This window comes from Sciurus vulgaris (genome assembly GCF_902686455.1).
Source record: "Sciurus vulgaris genome assembly, chromosome: 10".
Taxonomy (NCBI): Eukaryota; Metazoa; Chordata; class Mammalia; order Rodentia; family Sciuridae; genus Sciurus; species Sciurus vulgaris.
Genome location: NC_136470.1, coordinates 62,476,354 through 62,501,358, shown reverse-complemented (window position 1 = coordinate 62,501,358; position 25,005 = coordinate 62,476,354). Strand labels below are relative to the sequence as shown.

The 25,005-nt window shown below is 41.0% G+C and overlaps 2 protein-coding genes across 4 annotated transcripts in view; one reads left to right on the top strand and one right to left on the bottom strand.

Annotated features, from left to right (window-relative positions):
- The first annotated feature begins 1,153 nt into the window (after positions 1-1,153).
- Positions 1,154-15,077, top strand: GCSAM (germinal center associated signaling and motility). Of its 3 annotated transcripts, XM_079100337.1 has the most exons (7): positions 1,249-1,304; positions 3,158-3,226; positions 5,064-5,155; positions 5,574-5,618; positions 6,582-6,628; positions 8,182-8,210; positions 9,026-15,077. In XM_079100337.1, the coding sequence occupies exons 3-7, from the start codon at positions 5,079-5,081 to the stop codon at positions 9,341-9,343; spliced, it is 516 nt and encodes a 171-aa protein (XP_078956463.1). In that variant the 5' UTR covers positions 1,249-1,304; positions 3,158-3,226; positions 5,064-5,078; the 3' UTR covers positions 9,344-15,077. The 3 variants fall into 3 exon arrangements, with proteins under 3 accessions (XP_078956462.1, XP_078956463.1, XP_078956461.1); XM_079100336.1 differs by lacking the exon at positions 5,064-5,155 and having other exon boundaries at positions 1,154-1,304; XM_079100335.1 differs by lacking the exons at positions 1,249-1,304; positions 3,158-3,226; positions 5,064-5,155; positions 5,574-5,618; positions 6,582-6,628 and having other exon boundaries at positions 6,640-8,210.
- Positions 15,078-15,190: 113 nt separating this feature from the next.
- The window catches only part of LOC306637582 (TPA-induced transmembrane protein), a 32,192-nt gene continuing 22,377 nt past the window's right edge, over positions 15,191-25,005 (bottom strand). Inside the window, exons 4-6 of the mRNA XM_079100334.1 lie at positions 19,352-19,422; positions 16,061-16,242; positions 15,191-15,375 (exon numbers count right to left, since the gene is read on the bottom strand). Of these exons, the coding sequence (XP_078956460.1) occupies positions 15,371-15,375; positions 16,061-16,242; positions 19,352-19,422 (258 nt within the window). The 3' untranslated portion in view covers positions 15,191-15,370. The remainder of the gene's footprint in view (positions 15,376-16,060; positions 16,243-19,351; positions 19,423-25,005) is intronic.

The following is a 25,005-nucleotide window of genomic DNA, read 5'->3' as shown; positions in this document are numbered from 1 at the left end:
CCCTTTATAGTATACAGTTCTATGAATTACAAGGAACTCAAAGAGACATATAACCACCACTACAATCAAGACAAAAATAACAGAAATTCCATCCATGCCTTTGAAAATCGGTTCTTCTTCTGTCCCTTGCTCATGACAAATTTTGGTTTTGCCTTGTCCCGAATGTCACAAAATGTCTGTTTTAAGTGTAACTTTTTGAAATAAGGCATCTGAGATTCATCAATTTGTTCCACAAATTAGCAGTCCACTCTTTTTATTGCTTGGTAATTATTCCGTAGTTTGTTCAGCCATTCACCAATTAAAGATTATCTGGGTTATTTCCAATTTGGGGGGCAGAAATAGAACTTTTACATATAGGATCTTAGAGGACGTAAGTGTCACTTGGGTAACATGAATTTGGTTAAGAATTTTCTTTCTTGGCTATTTCATCTAATTTACTGATAAGGGAGTTTTGCGAATATCATATAAGCAGGATTGCTGGGTTGCATGGGAAGTCTGACTTTATACTTAACTGCCATTTAGTTTACAAAGAGGCTGAACCATTTCATGTTGCCAAGAGAAACGTGTCGGACACATTGCTGAGACGCTTGTACCCCATCCCTCAGCACTCAGTATTGTCAGGTTCTGTTTTCATTTTCAACATCAGTCATTCTAACAAGTAAGTAAAGATATTGCTTTGTGATTTTGATCTACGTTTCCCTAATGACCAGGATGGTGAACATCTTTTCAGGCATTTATTTGTTTGATATCCATACAGTGTCTTTGGTGAAGCGTCTGTTCAAATAGTTTGCTCTGGATGTTTGTTTGTTCACAAGTCAGTTCTGAGAATTCTTTTTTTATTTTCTCCTAGCCAGTGGTTTAACCCTTTGGTTTAACCTTTTCTCTTTTAAAACAAAATTTCCCCCTCCGACTTTTGTAAGACAAAGTCATTTAATAGGTATCTGACATGGAAACTCCCCCACAACCCACTTGTAATTGCAGACCTGGGGTTCCCCGGAGACTCAGGGCTTGCACTGACCAGCAGCTTTTGGTTATGGCTACTAGACGCACAAAGGCTTTGACATTTTAGGAGGTTCTGCACGTGTGTGCCTCTAACGCTCCTCCCCCCAGCCTCTTCCTCCCCTATACAGACACCCTTCTCTTTTCTGCTCTGCATAGGCGTCTAGAGCCACGCAACCCTTCACTAAGTCAGGAGTTGCCCTGTCAGAGTGCAAGGCGGTAAGAAGGAAGTGGGAAAGAGACGGTCAGCAGGAAGGTGCTGCAAGGACTGAGAGGATGGGGAACTCTCTACGGAGGGAAACCAGGTGAGTCCAGGAGGACTCTAACATTACTATTTGCTCATTTTTAAAAATTGTTGAGACAAACTCACAATCATAGTTATGATATTATATTAATTATATTTATTTTAACTTCTGTGTTCATCAGTCATTTGATTTCTTCATCTGTAAAGAGCCAATAATGTCTTTTCCCCACTTTTGTTTTGGATTTTGGTGTATTCGGTGTTGTTGATGGTAAAAGTTATTTGCACATTAAGAAATTAGTCCTTACATAAATATTGCAAACAATATAAACATATTTTCCAGTTTCTGTGTATTGGGTTATTGGAATTTTTTATGGTTGTATGTTTGTTACATTTTAAAGGTAATTGAATTAAGTATAAAAATTATTTAGGTTTCTGCCTTGCATTTGTGCTTTAAATTCCTTCCACCTTCTAAGATAAGACAAATCCATATGTATATGCTTTGTGTGGTTTTGTTTTATGTTTAGCTCTATTATTCAATATATGCTTTCAGATATAATTTTTTTTCAAATAGTTGATCAGTTGGCCTAAGATTCTCATTCCAATGCTGATTTAAAATGTTTTCTTTGAAGTTGAAGAATATCATGCTAAGCAAGATAAGCCAATTCCAAAAAAATCAAAGGCAGAATGTTTTCTCTGATAAATGGATGCTGATACATAATGGGGGCGGCAAGGGAAAATTGGAGGAACTTTGGACTGGGCAGAGGGGAGTGAGGGGAAGGGAAGGGGCAGGAGGTGGGAAAGATGGTAGAATGAAAGGGTCATCATTACCCTATGTACATGTATGATTGCATGAATGGTGTGACTCTACATGGTATACCACTAGGGAAATGAAAAGTTGTGCTCCATTTGTGTGCAATGAGTCAAAATGCATTCTGCTGTCATGTATAACTAAATAGGAAAAAAAATGTTTTTCTTTATATATTCAAAAGTCTTATACTGACTGGGAACTAAGTTTTTTACTTTACCCCATCACCCAGTTACCATCCTGTCAGCATGCCCCCTACCATGTCTTTCCTGATCAAATTTGTTACAAAAGCTGGGGAAACACCCTCACAGGATAGAAGGACACCTCTGCTTTAGGAGAAGAGCTCAGGGTTTCAGAGGAAGAATCTGCGCTAGGGCAACCCAGACTCTCCCCTTTTCTGGTTGTGGGTCCTCGAACAATTTGCCTATTTTGGGTCACCCTTTCTTCACTGGTAAATAATAGTATGAAAATATGAACTTCATGGTGGGTATATTCTGGGATTAAGTGAAATATAACACATAAAATGACTGTCACATAGTAAAGCAACGTTTGAGTGAGCAGTGTTTCTTAGGTTCTTTTTCTTCACACACCCAACTTACAGAAAATGAAAAGATGATTTTGCAGAAATACAACCTAAACAATGAACTTATTCATTGTCTTTATTTATTCTTTTCCTCCCCTTTAAGCCCGTGTTCTCTGCCTCCATGCTTTCTGTGAAAGGGGGTAATTTACAGGAACCCACTGCTTGTGTGCAACCCCTGGAACTGCACCAAACAGTCAGTGACAGCTGAGGATCCCAGGCCTCTTTCTGTACACGGACATTATAGGGAATGTGATGAGGGTTCCTGAACATTTGGGAATGAATGATTTAGGACCAGAGGTGTATGTCTATGTGTCATACTGTGGCAATAGAGACAACATCAGATCTGAGATAGACATGTCCTGGCATGTCATTAGGAGGGAGTGTTATCAACTGCGAGTACAGCAAAGGAACACTGAGGTAATTCCAAGATTACACAAACAGCAGCATTGATCAAAGGGGGAAAAATAGAAACAGTGGGAATCTGGAGAGGATATACTGAGCACACTTCTGCTATGTTGAGTTTTAGGTGGCAGCAGGACACTCAAAAGATGCCTTGGAAACTCAGACTCCAAAACACCCAGCAGAGAACATCCAGGTGAGAGCACCCAGTACCCAACTCATCCTAGCTTCCACCCAAGAAATATGCAGCCTGACATGCCCTGGGCCTTGCATACCCTCCATGCAGAGCCCTGCTAGACCCTGCGTCAGCTGTAAGGGCAGTCAATATGAAGACAAGGCAGTAGACAATAAGGCTTTGATATTTTGGACAGGACACTGTGCTGTTTTGCTAGGAGTCCAACATAACCGTGAGCAACAGTAAATAAGACAGTGTCAGACACTCTACCCTGTTATAAAATAAGGGATCCTCTATCCTGTTGTGTCTTTATTTGCCTGTCTCAAGTCCTTTGTGCTCAAGTTCCACCTAGACCTTTTACTTTACGCTTTCAGTGTCTATTTCCAAAGTGATTACATTCCCCACACCATGACAATTGTTGAAAGGTTTATGAAGAAGTCCTTGAGTTTACCCTGATGTGTTAAACTAACGGAGGCTCATCAGTTCTTCCTAACCAGGCCCTTTGAGTGCCCAACTCTAAAGGATTTCCTCCAAGAAAAGAATCACTACATTATGGAACTTGTGTCCCAATGTCCAAGAATCCCAAAGCATGGTAAAATCTATCGTCCTGTTTCCTATGGAGTTACTTGCACTTTTTCCACGGTTTCAGAAAGAGTTTTTGAAAGAGTGGAACTAAAAATCAACCACTGGGCTAAGGCTGTGTGGGACCTGGAGACCTAGCGATCGCCCATCAGAGCACATTCTCCAGTGTGAGCTGAGAATCATATATTTCGGGCCGGGCATCATTGGGCATATGCGAAAGCAGATGGTCCAAATGATGAAATAAATCAGAAGAGCCAGGGCCATTATAACAAGGGAGAGATTGGGTAGACCTGGGGACAAGGGAAATCTTTGTGAAAAGACAGGAACCTGAAATCACTGACTTGTAGGCTGAGGTTATAGAAGTGTGTCTGACTTGAGACATGGAAATTATTGGATCTCATCCTAATCCAAAAACATGCACATTGAAAGGCAAGAATACATTTCAGAAAAAGATTAATGAAGGATAGAACTTACAAATAGCTTTTCCCATAGTTATCTTTATCTGATCCGTACATACCTATGAGCTAAGCCATATATATATCCTCATTTTATAAATTAAGACACTGTGGTTCAAGGAGGTTAAATATATAGGTCCAGTAGTTTGAAATCCACCACCTCCTTTCATCTCACTCTCATATCCCTTTTGTGAACTTGGTTTTTTAGCATTGGTTTGACTCAGTAGTTTCCTTATGATGCCTTTTAGCAACAGAAGCAGGAGATGGAAGCAAATGGCTTAAAGAGAACTGAAGGCAGCCCAAAGAAGAGGAAGAGCTGTGGCCATGCCTTCAACCTCAAAGACTCTGATGATGCACAGCCCCTGGAGGCTGTCAGTACCCTCAGCCAAGCTGGTGGCCACAGCCACTTTCACAGTGCAGTTGGCCAGTCCTTCACTGTCCCTTCTGAGGAAATTCCATGGGAAAGGTCGTCAGGAGAGACATTTTTGGATGGTGTTTTCCAAATATTCTTCCCTAATATAACTGGTACATGTAGAACTTTATAGAAGGCTTTCACATTCAACCATGGGGGGAATTGACCTCGCCTCAAATACAGAAAGATGCACAGAATGATACTTATACTTTAACCCAATGTCTGAGTGCAGAGGGGTTTATACTTTATCTACTATCAACGACATGTCTGGCTATTTAGCTACACCATCGTAGGCAAGGCAGTAGGTCAGACAATCTTTGGTGCCAGTTAGAGTTGCTTTGTTCTTGACTACTCATTTCTTATTCATATTTTTATCAAGTATCTATCAAAAACATTTATTCTTTGTCAGGTGTGGCACATACTGATGACATGTACTGTGGTAAATAAGGCAAATATGACTCCCCAACCTTGTGAAGTTCTTCTAGTGAAGAATGCAGACAGGTGAGCAGACCATTAAAATGTAGTACAAACAGGAGAAATTCAGAGTGCACTGAAATTCTGTGTAGATTCGCCAAACTCACTCTGGAATGAAGTGATCTCTAAAATGTCCACATGCTTGTCTCTTGATTTCCTGAAGATCACCCTGTGTGTTCCTCATCACAAAGGAACCAAGCAAATCAGTGGAATGTCATGTGAGAAAACTTTTCCCTTTGCCAGGAACATAGCAAATGTTTTTTCCCCTGATTCAGAACCAATAGTGTCATCTTCATCCTCAGAGGGATGTGTCCAGGTCGCCTAAGGTGAAGGCGTGCCTGGGGAAACAGAGGGTTTTCCACAGAAATGTGGAAGGGAAGGCAGCCACTTTAACAAAGCTGCAGAAACCAGTCTTGTGATTGTGGGTCTCTCTTGGGTGTTTCAGATGCTGGGATTGCCATGTCACTGAAGAGTGTTTCTGCCTCCCATGGTAGGTGGCTCTTAGGAGTTATTTCTCTAAGTGTGATTTCAATGTGGTGTTTGCTCTGAGCTACCTGTGAACTCTGGGCTGTCTGTGGCCACAGTGCCAGCCTGGCGGCAAGCCCAGACACAGTCACCTGAGAATCAATCTGGGAAGCAACCCTCACAGTTTGGTGAGAAAGAGGAACAGTTGTCTCATGAGTGGCACACTCTCCTCAAATTGATAAGCCTCAGAAGCGAGGATGAAACTGACTACTAATCTAAAGTAGATTATCACACTGAAAATCCAGGGTCTCTGTGTACAGAAGCACACCTTTCTGTCCCTTGCACAGAGAATGTATAGTCAGTATACTAATATAATTTACTGTCCATACTGAGATACCTTTGGAAATGACAGATATGTTAAGCTCAGTTAATAATAACTGCTAAGTGATTGGTAATGACATTAACCACTGAGCAAACCAGACAATATGGTCATCCTCCTCAGAGTAATATGTCTTTGTCTCCAGAGATGATAATGGATGTCCACCACATTTATATTGCATCTTTCCAGGAGGTCTTCTCTATGTTGTGTTCTAATGGAAAGTGTTTGGGGGATCATGGATTATGACTGGGATTGGTAATTATCCTGGCTCCCCCACTCAGTTGATGCACAAACTGTTATTGTGTTAGAAGAAAACCTCCAAAACAACCATACATAGTTCCCTATACCTAAATTCCAGATCAGATTTAGGAAAGGGAAGAAAGGGGAGAAAGAGAGAAAGGGGGCAGGGACATGTGTGTCTCTGCCTGGTCTCATCTTTTATTTCTCTTTCTTATCCTCTGATTCCTATATGCTGAAAAGATATCATTAAAGTCATATAATTTTAACAACTTAAAGATTAAAATTAAATTGCATAAGTTATTGTGATTTCTTTGGAGAGATTCTGAATATTGAAACAACCAATTGATTTTCTTCTTTTTATTTTTACAGGAAAAAAATATGTGTTTTTAAAGCAAGGCAAGGTTTCCAAAAGAAAAGTAAGTCATTTTCACTTTTGATGGACACATTTCCCAACTGTCCCTTCCCTATTCACCCCAAGGCCCGATGATACCTACATATGTTGCCACAATGTATCCCAACTCATATCTTTTGTCCCTACTAGATTGTGAGCTCACTGAAGAGAAGATAGGCTTATTCATCTCCATTAAGTCCTTAGTGTTCATGGTCTGGAGGCTGAAAGAACTAACAGTGGACAATAAATGTAAAAGATGGAGACAGAAGATATCTAAAAGGAACACAAAAAAGTCCAGGGAAGGGCAGTTAGAGATTCAGATCCTTGTCATGAGAGGACAGGAGAATCAGCATCTACACAAGGGGTAAAGGGACAGGGATGGTGGTATCTGCATAACAGCAATCATCCTGCTTCTGTGTGGATAGCAAGTGTAGCCAGGAAGGGCAAGAGCAAATTTCAAAAGGCCATTTAGGTGGCTGGCTCACTGGTCTCCAGAGATAGATCAGTGAGGTTAAGGAGGGAGAAGAATATGGGAGGGAAGGGACAGTGAATAGCATCACTTTTAAGACAACTTTGCCTTCCTGGACAGAGGAGAATGTAGTTCGTTCACACACCAAATCCTAAAAACCAGCTTTGTAAGGTGTGTAAATGAATAAGCTTAGCCTCCCAGCCCAGCCATTTTACCCCAGAAATGGGTGTGTCCCAAGAAAGTGTAACCTTCACCAGAGCAAAATGTGATATAAATAAGACCCCTGATGCTTTTAGTCCCAGACCCTGTTCTTGTAATAATCATCAGGGAGGTCCCAGATGGCTGTAAAAACACCTGAGACCCTGGAGGAATGTAAATCCCTGCAACGCATGGCAAGCTGCATGCTACACCTGCCTCCTGTGCAGGCTGCATGGAGGGCACCTGTTTATTGACGAGCTGGCCCTTTTGCCGTTGTGGGGGCCAGGGGGGGTATAGCACGTGTGTTCATTTGCCTTTTTGCTGAGTGGTCAGAGCCAGTTGGTGACAAACAACTGGCTTTTGAAAAACCATCTTACTTGTGTCCCCATTCCCTGCTTCTTCAGGAATGAAAATGTTCAGCTTAAGATTTTCCCTTCTGTAAGACTTTCCTTGAGCACCTGCCTCCACAGGACCACCGTCCCCTGCTGCCTGCAGGACAAGCAATCCCCTCCTCTCTGCATTGTGGGTCTCTCAGGTTGTCTAACTCCTAGGCTAGCCTGTGAGCCTCTAGAGGACAGAATTGTTTCTGAGTCTTATCCCCCCAGTTCCTCATATGGAGTAGGTATGCGAAGGATTTTGTTAAGTAATGAGAAAAGAGGGGGGCAAGGAGAGTGTGATTTCCTGTTTCACCAGATTAATCTCCTTCCACTTGATCTCTCAGGCTGAGCAAGTTTGGGCTATTTCTTGTCCAGATAGTCTTGTTACTTCCCAGGAATCTTCTGCAGATCAAAAGAGCTCAATAAGGGCACCACAGCTGACCCTTGGCTCTCTGGTTGCTGACAGTCCAGTTCCCACTCCTCTTAAATCACCCCAAGACCTAAAATTCATTGAATGTTATTTTCTTTCTGTAGATGAAGGCATGACACCTACTCCTATCCAGGTAATAAGACCTCTTCTGATCCTAACATGGAAGAAGGACTTTTTAGATGTCAGGGGTATGAACCCAGGGCCATATGCAGGACCTGGTGGCAGAAGCAGCAGCCCCTCTGTTGCACAATTTAGTTTAAGGAACTAATATTTACTGAGCATTACCTTTATGACAGACAACATGCTGAGTGCTTTACAGGCATCATCTCATGTAGCTGTCACAGCAACCTCATAAGATGGTACCACAGTTTTCCCATCATTTTACAGATGAGAAACAGAGATTAAGAAATACTTCCCAAAGTTAAAGAGCTGAAAGATGGCAGAGCCAGGAACCAAAACCAAAGATCATTCCAAAATGCATGCTCTCTCTTTTGAACCTGGTTCCCTTTGCTTTTTATCTTCTGTGATCCCACCATAAGTAGGGCCTTCCCTGAACTGTTTCTCTTTTTTAAAATGCAGCAATCTCTATAATAAGTGGTTATGTCAAAACCCAATTACATTAAGGTATCATCAGATCATTGTCTCTCATGAGAAGAGGCTGCCCCAAGGCCCTAGACTTAGGGGATTGTACAAGGTGCTCAAGGGTCATTCTGGAACATGGGGCAGAGAAAACACACCTGGGTAGTCTGTGTACACTGGGCAATATGCATGCTCAGCTTCCTTATCTAGAGGTTGGAGTGGGGGGAAGTCATTTAGGAAAAATGGCCAAGAGGCGGAAAGGAAGTAGTCACAGAAGACAGACTTTACCAAGGATCAGCACATTGAGACTGAATGTAAAGGGAATAGCACGAGGCCCAATCTTGATGATGGCTCTCCTTTGACCAGCAGGACCGTGCTAAGCAGACCTACACGGAGGAGCTCTGCTACGTCCTGATCAATCATAGGGCCCAGGGGAGAAGGCCATCAGGGACTTCTGCTGAGGCGTACTATGAGAACGTTTCCTGCAAGGCTGAGAGGCCCAGGGAGTCTTTGGGAGGAACAGAGACTGAGTATTCACTTCTCCGAATGCCTTCCACTCCTAGGCAGCCTGCTTCCCCAGAAGGTGAATATGAGCTTCTCATGCCGAGCAAAATCTCTTCCCGCTCTCTACAGCAGCCGCAAGCACTTGCCACCCCCTTTGAGACACAGTTTTCCCTTTTACAATGAATAGGCCGGACTAGTGTTAGTTGAGCACCAGCAGATACAAGTGGAGAGCTCTGCTCAAAGCAGACTTGAGGCATAAAGCCCTTCCACGCAGGACCTCTAAGATCCTGCTCAACGTTCAATATCTGAGAGTCAATCTTTATCCTGAACACCACTATTTGAGAAAGGAGTGACCATCTTTGGTTTTAAAAAGAGCTGGAAGTGCTGAGTGGTAGGAAGGGCTTTGTGGCTCCCCTGCAGCTCTGTTCACCACAACAGGCTCTTGGGTTCTTATAAAATATCATCATGATTGTTATCTGAAGTCACAAGAAAGTTTTCTCATTATATCAAGTGACTTGAGGGGGAAATCACCCATTGCAGTGACCTTCCAGCAAGAGTCTGGGTGCTCCTCTGAGGAATGTCCATGACACAGTGTCCTTCGACTCATTGGCTCCTGTGGCTGGGTTGGTTGTGGGTTGAACCAAGAGGCTACAGTACAGGTTTTTACAGATCTTTAACCTATGGGTTTTTTTTTTTTTTTTAAGCTTTGTATAAATAATAAATCTACTTTGACTGGGAGCTGGGCATTGAAACTACATACTAGGCACGTGATCCACCACTGAGCTACACTCCAGCCCCACCCCATAAATCTTAATAAGACAATCAGACTCAAAGAGTGACAGTGCAGAAAGACCCTCATCTCTTTTGGACCAGAGAGAATAATTTGCCCATTGACATGTTAAATTAGTGGCACAACTTTAGCTAGAGCATGAGTTCCTGGCTTCCAATTCAGTACGCCAATGTGCTGTACAGAAGAGCTTCTGCTGTGTAGTAATATTTCTATTAAATTGAATGCTCTGTATAAAGTATGAATGAGAAGTTCACATGGGAAACAACACATACATCTACCCCTTCTCTAATGAGCATGCCTCCAAGGCCTTGATTATTTATTGTCTCTCTTCTCTCTTTGTTTTTTAGTATTTCTAGAGCTATGTATCCCTAAACCAGGGTTCATCACACTGTAGCCCACTAACCGAATCTGGCCTATCACCTATTTTTGTAAATAACATTTTACTGGGACACAGCCACACTAATTTCTTTGCATTGTTTGTGGTTGCTTAACCATGATAGAGTTGAGTAGTTGTGACATAGACCACAGACCCTGAAAAGTCAAAAATATTTATATTTTGTCCCTCTCCAGATTAAAAAAAATGCAGATATCTGCCCTAAATGATCACAGTTTGAGATAAACTTAACAGGAACATGTTTGGTTTTTGATGTAACTCATAAGAGTGGTACCAATAAAATGATATGAAAATATTAAACCACAAATGAGATGAGTGAGACCAAGAAAATTAGCAAATTAGGCTATTTCTATATTCACACCTGTGTCCTCAATTTGCTGTTTTGTTTAACTCATGGCTATTGTCCTAATTTTAGAGAAGTTAAAATAGTAAAACGTTTGTTGAAACAAGTAGTAGATACATGATGTTTCATTACTGTTTTGTTCTCAAAGCTCAACTTTGCAATTTAAAACAAGGCAAGTGCCCAATGAGGAGAAATCCAATGGCCTGAGGCTAGATGATCCATGCAGGCTTGCTGGGCCTTCGGCCAGCTGATGTCCTCAGCTAAGACTGGATCACATCCTGATATCTTGGCCTCTGCTAGCCTCCTATTTTTAGCAAATTCTTTCACGGGTAACCCTAACCAGGATCTTTGGCTGGGGTTCATTCAGGTTTAAAAAGAAGTGTTCATGGTAGCAGAGGATATTGTATAAGGCTCAGCGGGAAGAGTGTGGATCCAAGTCAGACAACCAGTGGTTCAAATCCTGGTTCTCTCTCTTCCTCTTCTGTGACCTGTCTGCTACAAAGATGCTCAGGTTTTTCATCCACATGGGAGGATTACATCTAATACAACAAATCATCTATCCTAGGCCCTGAATAGAAATCATACCAAACAGTAAAGAGAAACAGAAATCTTTTATGATGTATGGAGAAGAGTGTGTTGATGCATCTGGTGATCCAGGGCCACCCAGGGACCTTCCATTGAGGTGGAAACACCAAACTGAAGGGTTTTTGCTGGGATTTTTTACATAAATATGAAACCACCATGGAAGTTGGTTGGTTCTTAGTACAAGATGATAACCTATATGTGTTTGAGCCTTATCCTGTGAAAGCATTACCTGCCCCATACAGTATTCGCCTCCCATCAGGACCATATTAAGTATAAATGCCTAACCAAAAAAAGTTGTTCTTATAATGAAATGAGAAGGATTATAAAAGGAAATTATTATGTGCTAGAGAACCACTTTGAAGTTTTTCAAAATAACCCATGATGATGTATGCAATGTTTTTTGTCAATCAAAAATAATAAAATAATTTTAAAAGAAAATACAATATGAATGTAGTACACTTAATGTATAGAATATCTCAATTTTTCTAATAAATTTTAATGTTGAAAAAATCCACTATGTATGTAATACTGATCCTATTTTCCACAGATTTCTAGATTTCTGATGAAATCTGTGTACTCTATTGGTGAAAAATACACATTCACACACACACATTTTTATACAATGTCACTGGGTTAAGAAGGAACTCCTTAAAGAATCCATGTTCTTGATAGAGATCCTGAGGCTGAGCATTTACTCTTCCATGTCACAAACATAACCAGAAAAATCCCCATCCCTCAAGCTGGGCTTCAAAGTGTACATGGCCAAAATTCAGAGGTACAATGTCCAGCAATAGCTGGCTTTGTGGTTTCCATTTACATTCATACTAGCATCTAGAAATAATCTCTTACTCTGTGAAAAACTTATTTAGAACAAAAGAAAGAAATGGGAAAGGGACAAAGACAGGGCAGGAAATCTATTGACAAGTTCAACGGTTGACATTTTTAGGACAAACCTGGATGACAGGTAATTCAAATGTTCTCAGGGATGAAAGGGCACATGCAGAAGAGACAAGTCTCTATGACCCCAGGAGAGCCTACAGAGAAAAAGAGGTTTTGATTTTGCATGCACCTGACTGTTCTTTTCTAAGCCTAGACGCTTTTGTCCAGAAAGTCCACTTGATCCGATTATGCTTTGCTCCTGCCAATTATTGAATGGATCAGTGTAAACCCCTCCCACTTTCCTACAGGGTTCTTTTGCAAGTACTTGGGGAAACACTGGGTGATGGTTGTCATCCCAGTGTCTCCAAAAGCCGGATAGCCACACCTTTTAATTCATCATTCCCCAGACTACTTGTGGTCTCACAGATCCCCAGATGTCAACCAAACCTTGAACTAAGTATGACTGTGGGGCATCCACCAGGGTTGGTGGCCATTCACCATGTATGGTGAATCCACTAGGCTTTGCCCATAGGAAATGATGGGACTAATGGGCTGGTCCTTCCAGCTCTTCAGGTCTTGGTCTCCCAGGTGTAAGATGAGGGGGTTCCCTTCTGATGTTAAAAGTTAATTTCTAATCATAAAGAAAACACTAAAATATGTCTAGGGATAAAAAAAAACTACCAGCAATATTGTGAATTACCTTACTAAAAAGCAATGAAACAATAATAGGAGAGAATGATAGTCTTTGAGATATTGCTCCCATTTTTCTTTTCATGGATCATACTCTGAATAGGGCAGGATTTTCTATCAAGAATCCACATATAAGAGGAAAAGGAGAGAATGTGAATTGCAGCCTAAGAAAATACAAACATGTATAAAGGAGGGCAAATCTACTTATTCAAATCCCACCAGTGCATCAGTGTTCAGTTTGAACTTCCTTCTTCCTATGCAAAACCTTCTCCGACTGAACCACACTGACCACTTTTTTCTCTGACCACTCGTGACCTACAGTTTTTCTGTATTTTTCAAACCTGGGTATTTTCCCCTGCTGGTGCCTCTTTCTTCTGTTCAGATTCTGATTCCCTAATTGTATTAAGAGCTTCTTTTCTCATTATAGTCTCCACTGGTATCCTCCATAGCCCTCCATAAAACACATCATTTAAAAAAATAGAAAAAAATTAAATTAAAAAGCAAAAAATAATTGGACACATGGCTAGAATTTTCGTTGGCAGCAGAGACAGAAGTGGTTCTGCTGATGTGGTTGTCTCCATTCTACGCATGTCTAAGTGATTTCTAGAAAAGAGCAGAAATTCAAACCCTTAAATTATTTCACGGATACTTGTCGAAACCACACATTATTTTGTCATTCAGATGAGTAATGACCAATAAATTCATTTCCTAGAGTAAAACAGTGGATATTTAAGTGTATTGTTCTTCAAACACCCTACAATGCTTTAGTCACATGGGTTAGCTCTTTTCATACCACTTGGGCCAAAAAGTCAAACCTTGGAAAGTTCTATGATTTGCAAGTGGTCAAAAACTTGTGTCTTGGTGCTTTCCAAAGAAGAAGGGAAAAACATAACCAAATGCTGTCTCCAGATACAAACATGCCCATGCTTCCAGCTCCAGGTCCTTGCAGATGCCTGGTCCTGCCAGAGAAGGTCCTCAGAGGAAGTGGAGGGGGTGGACAGCCTCTCCCTGTGCTCAATGGAACAGAAAGAAGGATCCTGCCTACCCCAGTCCAACCAGCTCCGTCTGACTCAAAGAAGAGGAAGCTGCCCTCAGGGACATGAAAAGATAACTTTTAACCCCATTTACTGCAAGAAAATGCCAGTCCAAAGCATGACCCTGGAGAGCGAACCCTGTGAGACAAATGTGAAAACAACAATGCAGATGCAAAAATAATTTATTGTAAATGTTTTTAAAGTCATTCTCCATTAAAATTGTTCGTTATTTTCCAAAAAGTACAAACACACTAAGGTTCACGTTTGACATGTGAAAAATAAAGAGGAAGAAGAAAAATTCACTAATTTAAGGAACTATCCTTATAATGAGATAATGAGTTATAACATATATTTTCTAGTTAAATAAGAAAGCAAATTCACATTATCCATAATCCTGGCTCAAGTCACATCTACACTCCGGCACACACACATAAGTAGCTGCCCCTCACAGACTTCCACCCATGGCTAATTTAACTGAGATACTGCAGAATCTCTCATTATATGACCACACAACTGTTTCTCCTTGCACCAAGGTAATTTTCCCAAGAAAAGAAATATTCTGTTCCCTCATGACAGACAATTCTACATCCACAGAAGACTGATCAGTCCCTAACATTCCTCCTGCCCTCAAATGAAGGCATAAGCTCCTAACAGTTTATGTCAAAAGGCCATGGTTCTTCCTGTTTCACGGCCAAGTGAGATAAGCACACCATCAATGCCCCAAGACACTGAGTCCCACAAGAAGGCTGGTAACACAGGTAATACAAAGCAAATGTGTGGTATTCACAGCAGAAGTTAAGCAATCTTAATGGTTATTTGATGGAAATTTATAAAAATATAAATGGGGTGACAGTACAAAATGATAGTAGCACGTTCAAAACCCACAGGCCCTCGCGTTTCCAAAGAGGTGTTTAGGAGTCACAGGGAAAAGCAGATGTGAAATAATTAGGAAATATCTATCTTATTTCTGTGTCTGTGTATATAAAAGTAACACTGGTGATGTGCTTAAGGCTGGTTTGCTAAGATACTCAGGTACTCTATCATGGTGGGAGGAGGTGGAGATTTTAATGAGTAATTGGTTGCCTTCTCCCTCCTCTGGACCTTGTTTGTCCCTGCCCCAACACAGGCTGACAGGAACCTGTCTAAAACAAAACATTGCACTACCCTTGTGCTAAAGAGAAAGCATCCACATGTGGATAGAGAGGGACAGAGTCTCAAGAACTGCAGGGCCCACACACAAAGTGACCCACCCCTGACCCCACCCTCCCACCCATCTGACTTCCTGCTTTGTCAAGACTGAACCCAATTAGGGCAGCGCTTGGAAGCTGCCTTGCTGGGTGTGGATTCAGACTTCCTAATTGTGCAGGATCAGGAGGAAGGACAGTCTCCACGCTCTGGTAATTATCACAGGATTTTTTCTGTAAAAAAGAATGAATTCTTTTCATCTCCAAAAACTCAGAGGAGAACTTTCTGACACAGACCAGCCTCTATCACTTCACTCTGAAAAGAAAACACAGAAGAACAAATCACTACTTTTAAAAATCAAGATTATTTTAAATTTTTTTTTTCTGGTTTCATAGGGTTCGAACATAAAATCTTAGGTTAAATTGGAACTTGTGTCAGTTCTGAACAGAGGACGTTCACTCTTCAGTCGGTGTGCATGCGTGCACACACACACCATCCTGGACACTTTCCAAAAGGTAAAAATAAAATTTATAGTCCAATTCTTTCTTTTGACATAAATCATGATAAATAACATTCTGAAACAACGTTCTGGATACTGAAGATATCTTAACATTTGGCCATTTTCTTGTAATCTAACCATAAGAACACCTCTAAAGAGTCGAGATTTTGAATCGTGCTGTGCATTCTGGCAAGGAAATGATGAGAGCTGGTTGAGCTGGAGGTGATGAAGACCATGGCCAGAGATAGCTCCTGTGCTCAATAGCAGGGGTCTCAAACTCCATGGTTTATTTCTTCCGTAACTTTTTCCAACTGTACTGTCAGCTTATGGAGGGCAGGGACTGACCTCCACAATCTGGAACATTCCCACACAGAAGCAACACAGGTTGCTTGGAAGAGTGAATGTATGGATGTTTTACACAAAGTGGCCAGACCAAACCATCTGACCCCAATCTGTTCATCTCTCATCCAGACTCTGACTTCTCTAACTTTCTCTACTTACCATAGAGCAAGAGAGATGCTGGATCGAGTCCCAGACTCTCACAATGAGGTACACTCTTATCGTGGAAATCCTGTAGCAAAACACCCAGTAAAAGCTCCTCACTCATCATATACTTCAGAAAGTCATCATCATCCCACGGAACTCCAAACTGCAGGTGATAGGTTGCCGTGGCATTTTCACCACTGAAAGCCAAACCAGGGACAGTACGACACAAGCAGAATCAAACTCAGTGTTAGGAATGCAGTCTTAGCAACAATATCTGTGTAGTTCTTCATCTTCTTTCTCTAAACGATAGCAAAGGGTGTACCGTTCTAGGAGAATGTACTATCCTAGAAAAATCATCCATTGACTTTCAGGGAAAGTGTGATCACAGCCTCCTCCCTCCACCTAATCATCATCCTTCAGGAGTTCACTAGTAGAGACCATCAAAAGGAGAGGCACAGTCTGCATTTAAAGAAGACAGCTTGCTGACACGTCCTCTGTCCCAACACCAACTTTCTACGCTCTGAGGTGAGTCAGGAAGCCTGCTCTCTGCTCCTTGCAAATTTCCACCTGCACATTCTCAATGCTACCCCCACGGTGAGGGTCAGAGTATCAGTTTAACATGCTCTTTATTAAACCTATAAAAGTGTTTAAGGTAGGGCCCACAGCTACCTACCATTGGCTGAATGTAGGACTCCTGAGCCACCAGGCTGCCCTAGGTACCCACAGAGAACCATACATCTGTGTATGTTCCCAAAGTTGGAAATTGTTCTGCTTCTTTTCCAGTTCCAGATACCCTTAAGGCAGGATGACCAAGATTTGCTGAGGAAACCCCAACTAAGAGGAAACCCTAATGCTTTCATCTTCCTAGAACATATTTTTCCCATTTTCAGAATAAAATTAATCAAAGGTCTATCTTCAGTTAATTAGTAGCTTATGTTGCTCTTTAAACTCTGACTCAAAATTTAGGATTTGACAGTTATTCTATTAGTTTGGTTCAAGATGACCTACATAAAGCAATAAAATAATTAGTAGGTGGTCACAGCTGAGACTATCACCCTAGGGCAAGTTTAAAGACACTGCAGTTCCACCAGCATGAATCAGCCACCATCCCTGCTGAGGACGGGCAGAGAGCTCCCTCTTGTGGCCAGAGGTCAAACCAGCCAATAATTTAAACACTGTAACGTGTCTGACAATTCAATTGTCTGTACACTCTACTATGGATCAGTAGAGTGCCATGAAAGTAGTGTGGATGAAATGCATAAGGCAGAGTTGGAACTGCCAAGAAGCACAGTTTCAAGGATGTCACTCAAATCAGGCTGAAACACGCACTTTCAAACTCCAATTCAGCTACCCTAATATGCAGGTGCCATTATTTATCCTCTGGTCTTTGCCCTTTAATTATGATTAATGATGGTCAGCACCTTGACAGAAAGCCACCTTACCTATCATGGGAAAGAACACAAGAGGGCTAATGAAAGTGTCCAGAGGTGGAATTTCAGAAGACCAGCTGAATGAAAATTCAGACTGCCTAACCTGGCTAGCCCATTCTCGTCCCCCCATGTCACTGGCTGAACCTACACAAGGCTGAATTTTGAAGGGAGAAAAATTTTCAGGGAAGCAGTGAATCCTGTGGGCTTTGCCTCAGTAGCCCACCTCTAGAGTGGGTACAGCAGCTGATAAAACCAAAGGGCATTTTCCAGATGTTTGCTGGACCTGCTAGACTGAGGTCAGCACAATTCATAGACAAATGCATAAGTCAAGGAAGTGCTGTCTCTTGCCCATGTGCAGCAGCATTTTGTGGAAGCAATGGCTTCTATGTCTCAATTCAACATTTTAGAAACTCCTCCTGGCTTTTAAAAAAATAAAATGAGTATGTTTTCCAGAGAGATTTTTTAAATCTAAAATACTAAAATACCTAAGTTTTTTCTTCCCCAAATAACTTCCTGTTTTTGTTGTTGTTCTAATTAGTTATACCCCAAATAACTTTCAACAACAGATTCTCTAACATTAAGTCTTGGCTAGATTTCAGGTCATGTTTCACTCAGGTTTTTTATGGGTTTTCCCAGTATTTCCCCTCACTCCTGTTATATAGTCCCAATCCCTCTGGACCCATAACATGGAGCTAGATTCCTGGAGAGACCCTGTAGGCTGTGTAAGGGTCTTCTCTCTCCCAGCATTGCTGCAATCTTTGCATTGAAAGTTGCATCAAGGGGATGGAGGAAAGTCTGTTAGGTCTATTTATACATCTCTCCCTTTTCTACTGGCATTTAGTACCAGTAGTTTATGATTAAAGGAACAATGTCAAGAATGGCAACATTAGGCAGCATGTGACTTGTGGGACCATTAAGAAAGAGAAGGTAGGCCAACACCACCTACATTTGCAGACTTCAGATCCATTTCAGCCCAATTCCATGGGCTTACCACTGGCTTTACATGCTTCTTCTCCCAGGTAGCCTAATATTACACTTTGGAAAATGTATGGTTTTAGAAGGAGATCTCAATATGTAATATATCCTTTGATAGTGGTGTCCCAGAGACATCTTAGGAACAGGAGACAATAAAGTCATATAAATCTTCTTCAAATTACTTCCAATAGTCCTAATGATATAAAATGCTAATAAAAATGATCTGGAGACCCTTTTGAATACATCTGAAGCATATTAAAGATTAGGGGGAAGTGAGAGGGGGTTATGAAAAATGGTAGAATGAGACAGACATCATTACCCTACGTACATTTTATGATTACATAAATGGTATGAATCTACATCATGCACAACCACAGAAATGAAAAGATGTACCCCATTTGTGTACTAATAATCAAAATGCAGTCTGTAAAAATTAAAAAATAATTTTAAAAAGATTAGGGGAAATTGAAAAATAAAATGTGTGTGTACACATGTGTAGTATATATAATAAATACATATGCAGAAGAAATCACAACAAACTATAGATAGTGGTTAATTTCATAGAAGGGGGTACAATTAGTTATTGATGGTAGTTATTGAATGTACTCCTATATTGTGCTCTTCAAAGCAAAAGCCAGCATATGGATTATATCATTTCCCTCATATCACTATCTGAGATCTAATTTTCTTTCCACCCTTAATTTACTTGTTCATCCACTGTTAAATAGAAATGGTTTACCTGGGACTAAATTTTCCCCTCTCCATGTGACCTAATTAAATTACATAATTAATCTGGGCTTCCTTTTTCTCATTTGTAAAATTAAAGAATTGGTACATGGTACCTGAGGTGGGCAGGAGTGGCAAGAGAAAGAGACTAAGAGGTTACACTGCAAACTCTTACCTGAAGTCCACTCTTTCAACTGAAGTGAAATAACGACTCAGAGATGGCGATTTACTGTACACATCTGCAAGCTAATCAAACAGAAAGAAAATAACGTTACTGACAAACACCTTTCATATCACTGGAGAAAGCAAAACTACCTCCAGATGAGGGAGATTCCCCTCTAACTAGGAATTAACCTATTCAGAGGCTCTGGGTAGAGAAAGGGAAGGTGTGAGCCTACCACAAACAAAGGTTCAAGTGAGCACTCACTTAAAAGAGCCTGGTTGACCAGGCCCCAGTGACTCCACAGAGAATTCTCAGCTCCTCTCATGAGCTGTGATGCCATCCGATGGCCGGGGTGGTGAGGGTGGCCAGTGGTCCACAGCAGGAGCCCATGCAGTCCTCAAGGACCATGGAAAAGAGAGAAAACCCCGAGGTGGCTGGATTGGGAGTGCCTTAGCATGGTTCACTCAGCACTGGGGACATCACTGGCCCAGGGCTTCTTTCTCCCTTCTGCAGAGCTGCATTGGCAAGGAAACATGACTGTGCCGAGCCACAGATGCAGCAGCACCCATGCACAAAGGGATAGAGTGGGGAGTGGCAAAGACAAAAAGGTTTTATTTTATGCATGAAATATTGCAAACATCAGAAAAAAAAAAAAAAAAAAAAACACCTGTGTTCCCACCACCTAGCTCTTATGCCTTGCATTTCACTGCACAGATGCACCTTAATTTATTGGTGGGCTTATGTCCTGATAAAATCCACTATAAACTGAAAATATCAAAAGTCAAAAATGCTTTTAATACACGTAAACAATCCAAAGCTGAGCCCAGTCTACCTTTCACGGTGCTCAGAACACTTAGACTGGCCTGCAGTTGGGCAGAATCCTCTAATACAATGCCAATTTTATAAGGAAGTGTTGAATATCTCATAAAATTAATTGAATACTGTACTGATAGTGAAAAACAGAATGGGTATAGGAGCGTGTTTTCACACCATCATAGAGTCAGAAATTCGGAAGTGGAACCATTGTAAATCAGGGACTGTCATTATTGAGTTCAGACCTTTGGGAAACAAAAATAGAGCTAAAGTGATCTCTACCCTATTTAATTTTTCCTCCCTCCCTCCCCTAGTGCTAACCAGAATCCTGACACTGGCATGCATCTTTTCCTTGCATATTTCTATAAATTAGTACTTCCTTACATCCTTATGTAATAAGAATATATGATTTAATTTGTGCTTTTATTCAAATAAGAGGTACCATATTCTATGTAATCTTCTAAGACCTGATCCTCTCCCCTGACTTTGGTGGTGGGAAACCCAGGGTCTCATGCAAATGCTTTACCACCTAGTTACACCCAAGTCCTGATTTTTTTTTTTTTTTTCTTTTTTTGTGATGGGGTCTTGCTGTATTGCCCAACCTGAACTCAAACTCAGGCGATCCTCCTATTTCAGTTTCAGAGTAGCTGGGACTGCAGGTGTGCACCACCACACCCAGCTTAAAATTTGCTTTTTCTTTTCTTTTTTTTTCCACTAAAACTTACATTTGAGATTTATTTGTCAGGTACATCTCAGTGAAGGCCATTTAATCTAACTCCTGGGTAGATTCCATCACAGTATTATACTGGTGCATCTGTTCTACTGATGGTTATGTGCATTGCTTCCGATTTTCTCCTGTTACAAACTATGCTGAAGCAATCATCCTTAAACATTTCTGTGCATCTCTCATTGTAACATGCAATAGGGTCCCTGGGCCATATGCCAAGAAATGGAATTATGGGATCCAAGGCAGATTCCTTCAACCCATTAAATCTTGCCAAATTGCTCACCATTTTGCTTTTCTCCCAGCTATGTAAACATGTTTCCTTTCCCACTTTCTTACTGAACTTTTAAATTTCTCCAATTTGAGAGATAGAACATTGTGTTTCACATTCTGTATTCCACTTTGCTTACTCGTGAGGCTGAGCACCTTTTCCTGTTTCATTCTGAATTGGCCATTAGTTTCTTTTCCTATCCTTTTCTTGTCTCCCTGAAGTGGTTAGTTTTGTATTATGGATACCTGCTATTGATATTGTGTTACAGAATCTTTTCCTAGGCTTTGATTAGTCTTTTCATCATTTATCAGAGATATAAATCCTAATCTCACATTTAGGAGAACATGAAGCTAAATCCATTTATATTTCATTCCTTCTAAATTTATACTGGAAGGTTAAACACTTAGTTCTAACACAAATTGGTTAGAACAGATTAGTTCTAACACAAATCAGGACTGTACTGGAGTCTGGTTACACTCCCCATATGCACCCAGCCCTGGAGTTAAAGTGAGACCACAGCCAAGTATCTAAGAGCACCACCAGACAGACCCTCTCCTCCCAGCCTGGCCTCAGCCCTGGGAATGTTCCAGAAATCTCACCAGCATCCAATGGTACCCCTGTGCTAACTAGGCATGCCCAGCTGCACCATTAAGGCTCAGTGCCTGTTACTTTATCCAATAACAAGCACTAGAAGACACAAAACAGCAGTGCCCAATGGGGACTTCACCTGTCTCCAATCCAATTGCAAGGGGATCACAAGGAGGCTGAGCTTCGCAGCACACTCCCATCTAATTCACACGATGAAAACTCGATCTCTTAGAGAGCACAGATTAGAACATTTACTATTTGTTTTAATTTTTTTATTAGAGCGTAATATTTATACATAGCAGTTGACTTCATCCCAACAAACTCATACGTGCATGGAAATCAATTCATGGTCCCCCATTTCTCTCCACTTTTTCCTTCCCATCCTCCCCCTCCTTCACTTTGTTCTGCTTTACTAGACTTCCTTTCCCTCATCTATTAATGTGTCTTTGATTGTTTCTTATGTAATCTTATTCTTCCATCCCTCTTTTTTATTTCACTCCAGCTTCCACATATGAGAGAAAACATTTGACCTTTGATTTTCTGAGTTGGGCTTAGCATGATATTCTCTATTTCCATCCATTTACTGGCAAATGCCATAATTTCATTCTTTTTAGGATTGAGTAGAACTCCATTTGGTGTGTGTGTGTCTATATATTAATATTTCTTAATTCATTCACCTGTTTGCAGGCATCTGGGTTGATTTCATAATTTAGCTATTGAAAACATTTACTATTTGTTCCTCTTTAATTTTGCTAATACTTTGCAAACCTGACTTAACAGGCATTAATATACCTTTTTTTTTTTTTTTTTTTTTTTTTTTTGGTACCAGGGCTTGAACTCAGGAGCACTCAATCACTGAGCCACATCCCCAGCCCTATTTTGAATTTTTATTTAGAGACAGGGTCTCACTGCATTGCTTAGCGCCTTGCTGTTGCTCAGGCTGGCTTTGACCTCACGATCCTCCTCTCTCAGCCTCCCAAACTGCTGGAGGTTGCTGTTGAGCCAGTCACCAGAAAACTCAGGAACTAGGAAAGCAACTTTCAAAGGGTGCTCAGAATGAAAAGGAGGAGTGCAGTAAGGATGCTACACAGGAGATTTTTAGATAGCACTAAAAGTACTGGCAATAACAAATAATTATACTACTTATTTTTCCTCTTATTTCTTCTTTTGGATTGAGTTTCCTATGGGAAAGATTAAGTCTATCAGTCCTTCCAGTTTTCTCTGTTCTCTACCCACTTCCTTCCTATGTTAATTTCCAATGACTATCACTGTGTTTTGAACATAATACAATCATAACATTATAATAATAATTATTATTATTAGTAGTAGTAGTAGTATTTTATACTGGGAATTGAACCCAGGGGCCCTTTACATCACTAGTCTTTTTTCTTTTTCATTTTGAGACAGTCTTGTTAAGTTGCTTAGGGCCTTGCTAAGTTGCTGAGGCTGGCCTCCAACTTGGGATTCTCCTGTCTCAGTCTCTCCAGTGTCTGGAATTACAAGCGTGTTCCACTGTGCCCTGCACTCTCAACAAAAATGTTTAAGTGTTCTAGCCACCCACTGCTAGTGTTCACTCTAAGATTCTTTTTGCTGATATGGTCTCTTTCTATATTTAGGACATACTTACATTCAGGGAGTTGTTAATTACAGTGTCCAATCTGGGCCCAAAGAAAAGGAACAGGGGCTTCCTTAGCCCTTACTCTAGTGTCCCCCACCCTGTACCTATGAGGTTTGGTGTTGACAGAACTAGGAGCACAGTGAGCTGATTAGAAGAGTCTGACACCATGACTAAGAGAAATCACCTTCTGGGTGCCTTCTCTAGGTTATTAAAGGCACAATTGCTAGTCCCAACCAAGCCCAGGGTGAGGTAGCACACCACCTAAGTAGCAGGTGGCCTTAAGCAGTGTAACAGTTCCTACTCTGAGGGAAGAAAACCAGCAATGGGTTAAGAGAGGGCCCAGGAAAGCTGTGTTTAGAAAAGTAAGGCAAATGGCATCACTTGCCAACAGACTGGGACATAATAAGAATGCAGGTTTGGCATCTGTCCCCAGTTCCTTGCACAGAGTTTCTAAACTTCTGTGATTATCCAGTCGATAGGGATGCTGGTGCATCTCTTATTCTGATCTTTTTTCATCAGTCTCAGCCCTTCAACGCCTTGGAATTTCTGGAGTGGTAGGAGCATCTTTGTTCTAGTGAAGCAACTATTAGTGAGCTCCTTGTTGGAAGCAGGTCACCGGGAACACCAAGTCAGTGTAAAAACTTGGAACTCTGAATACCTTCCCCATGGTAAGGAAAGGGGAGAAGGGCTAAGGAGTGATTAAATAATCTATTATGCCTCCATAAAAATCCCTAAAACCCTTGTTTGGAGAGCTTATGGGCAGCTAAACATCTACCTTCTGGGAGGGTGGCATGCAGGAGAAGAGGGCATAATGACTCTGCACCTCTTGGCACATACCTGCCTCTTCTGGCTGTTCATCTGTACTCTTTAAAACAATAGGTAAACTGAACTCCCTGGGTTCTGTGAGCTTTTCTAGAAAGGAGAGGTAGTGGGAACCTCTGAGTTATAGTCAGTTGATCAGAAGCCCAGATGATAACCTGGATTTGTGACTGGCATCTGAAATGAGGGCAGTTTTGAGATTGAACACTTAATCTGTGGGGACTGTACTAATTTCAGGTAAACAGTGTCCAAATTGAATTGAATTGAATTGCAGGACACCTGGTTGGTGTTGGAGAATTAGTTGGATCATATCAATTTTTCTGTGTTTGATCACAGAAGTGTTCTGCATTGAGTAGGAACATGGAGAAAAAGTTCATTTTTTCCTATACAAATACTCACTTAAACTTACCATCCATATCTAGGAACTTCTGGAATTTGTAATGAAAGAGATATAGACCTGACAATACACCAGTAATATCTTAAAGTTCCTAAGTTTTTTTTTCTGAGTCTGCTTGGTTGGAAAGTGGGGGCAGAAGTCTTTTATCTCCCTATATGTTACTTCTGTAACATACCTTTGAGACACAGCAAGTATGGTGATTTTCATTTTTCAGAGGGAACTGGCTCAAAGCAGTCTATATTTGCCTCAGCTCTCAGTGCCAAGCTCTGTTTCTTTGCCAATGCGTGGTGATGAACTAAAAGCATCTGGAGACTTTGTTTATTTTTTGGTTCTGTTCAGGAGATATGGATCTAAAGTGAAAAAGTAACAACCAGTTCCTTTGACATAGAGTCCAGTCTGTATCATGTGGATGCTGACATCTTATTTCTGCTAGGCA

What these genes read in the sequence shown, in the direction of transcription:
- GCSAM (XM_079100335.1), top strand. Translation starts at nt 7,917, where the DNA reads ATGAGAAAAGAGGGGGGCAAGGAGAGTGTGATTTCCTGTTTCACCAGA. An exon ending in TGACACCTACTCCTATCCAG is followed by an intron (nt 8,211 to 9,025) that starts GTAATAAGACCT and finishes TTTGACCAGCAG; the next exon opens with GACCGTGCTAAGCAGACCTA.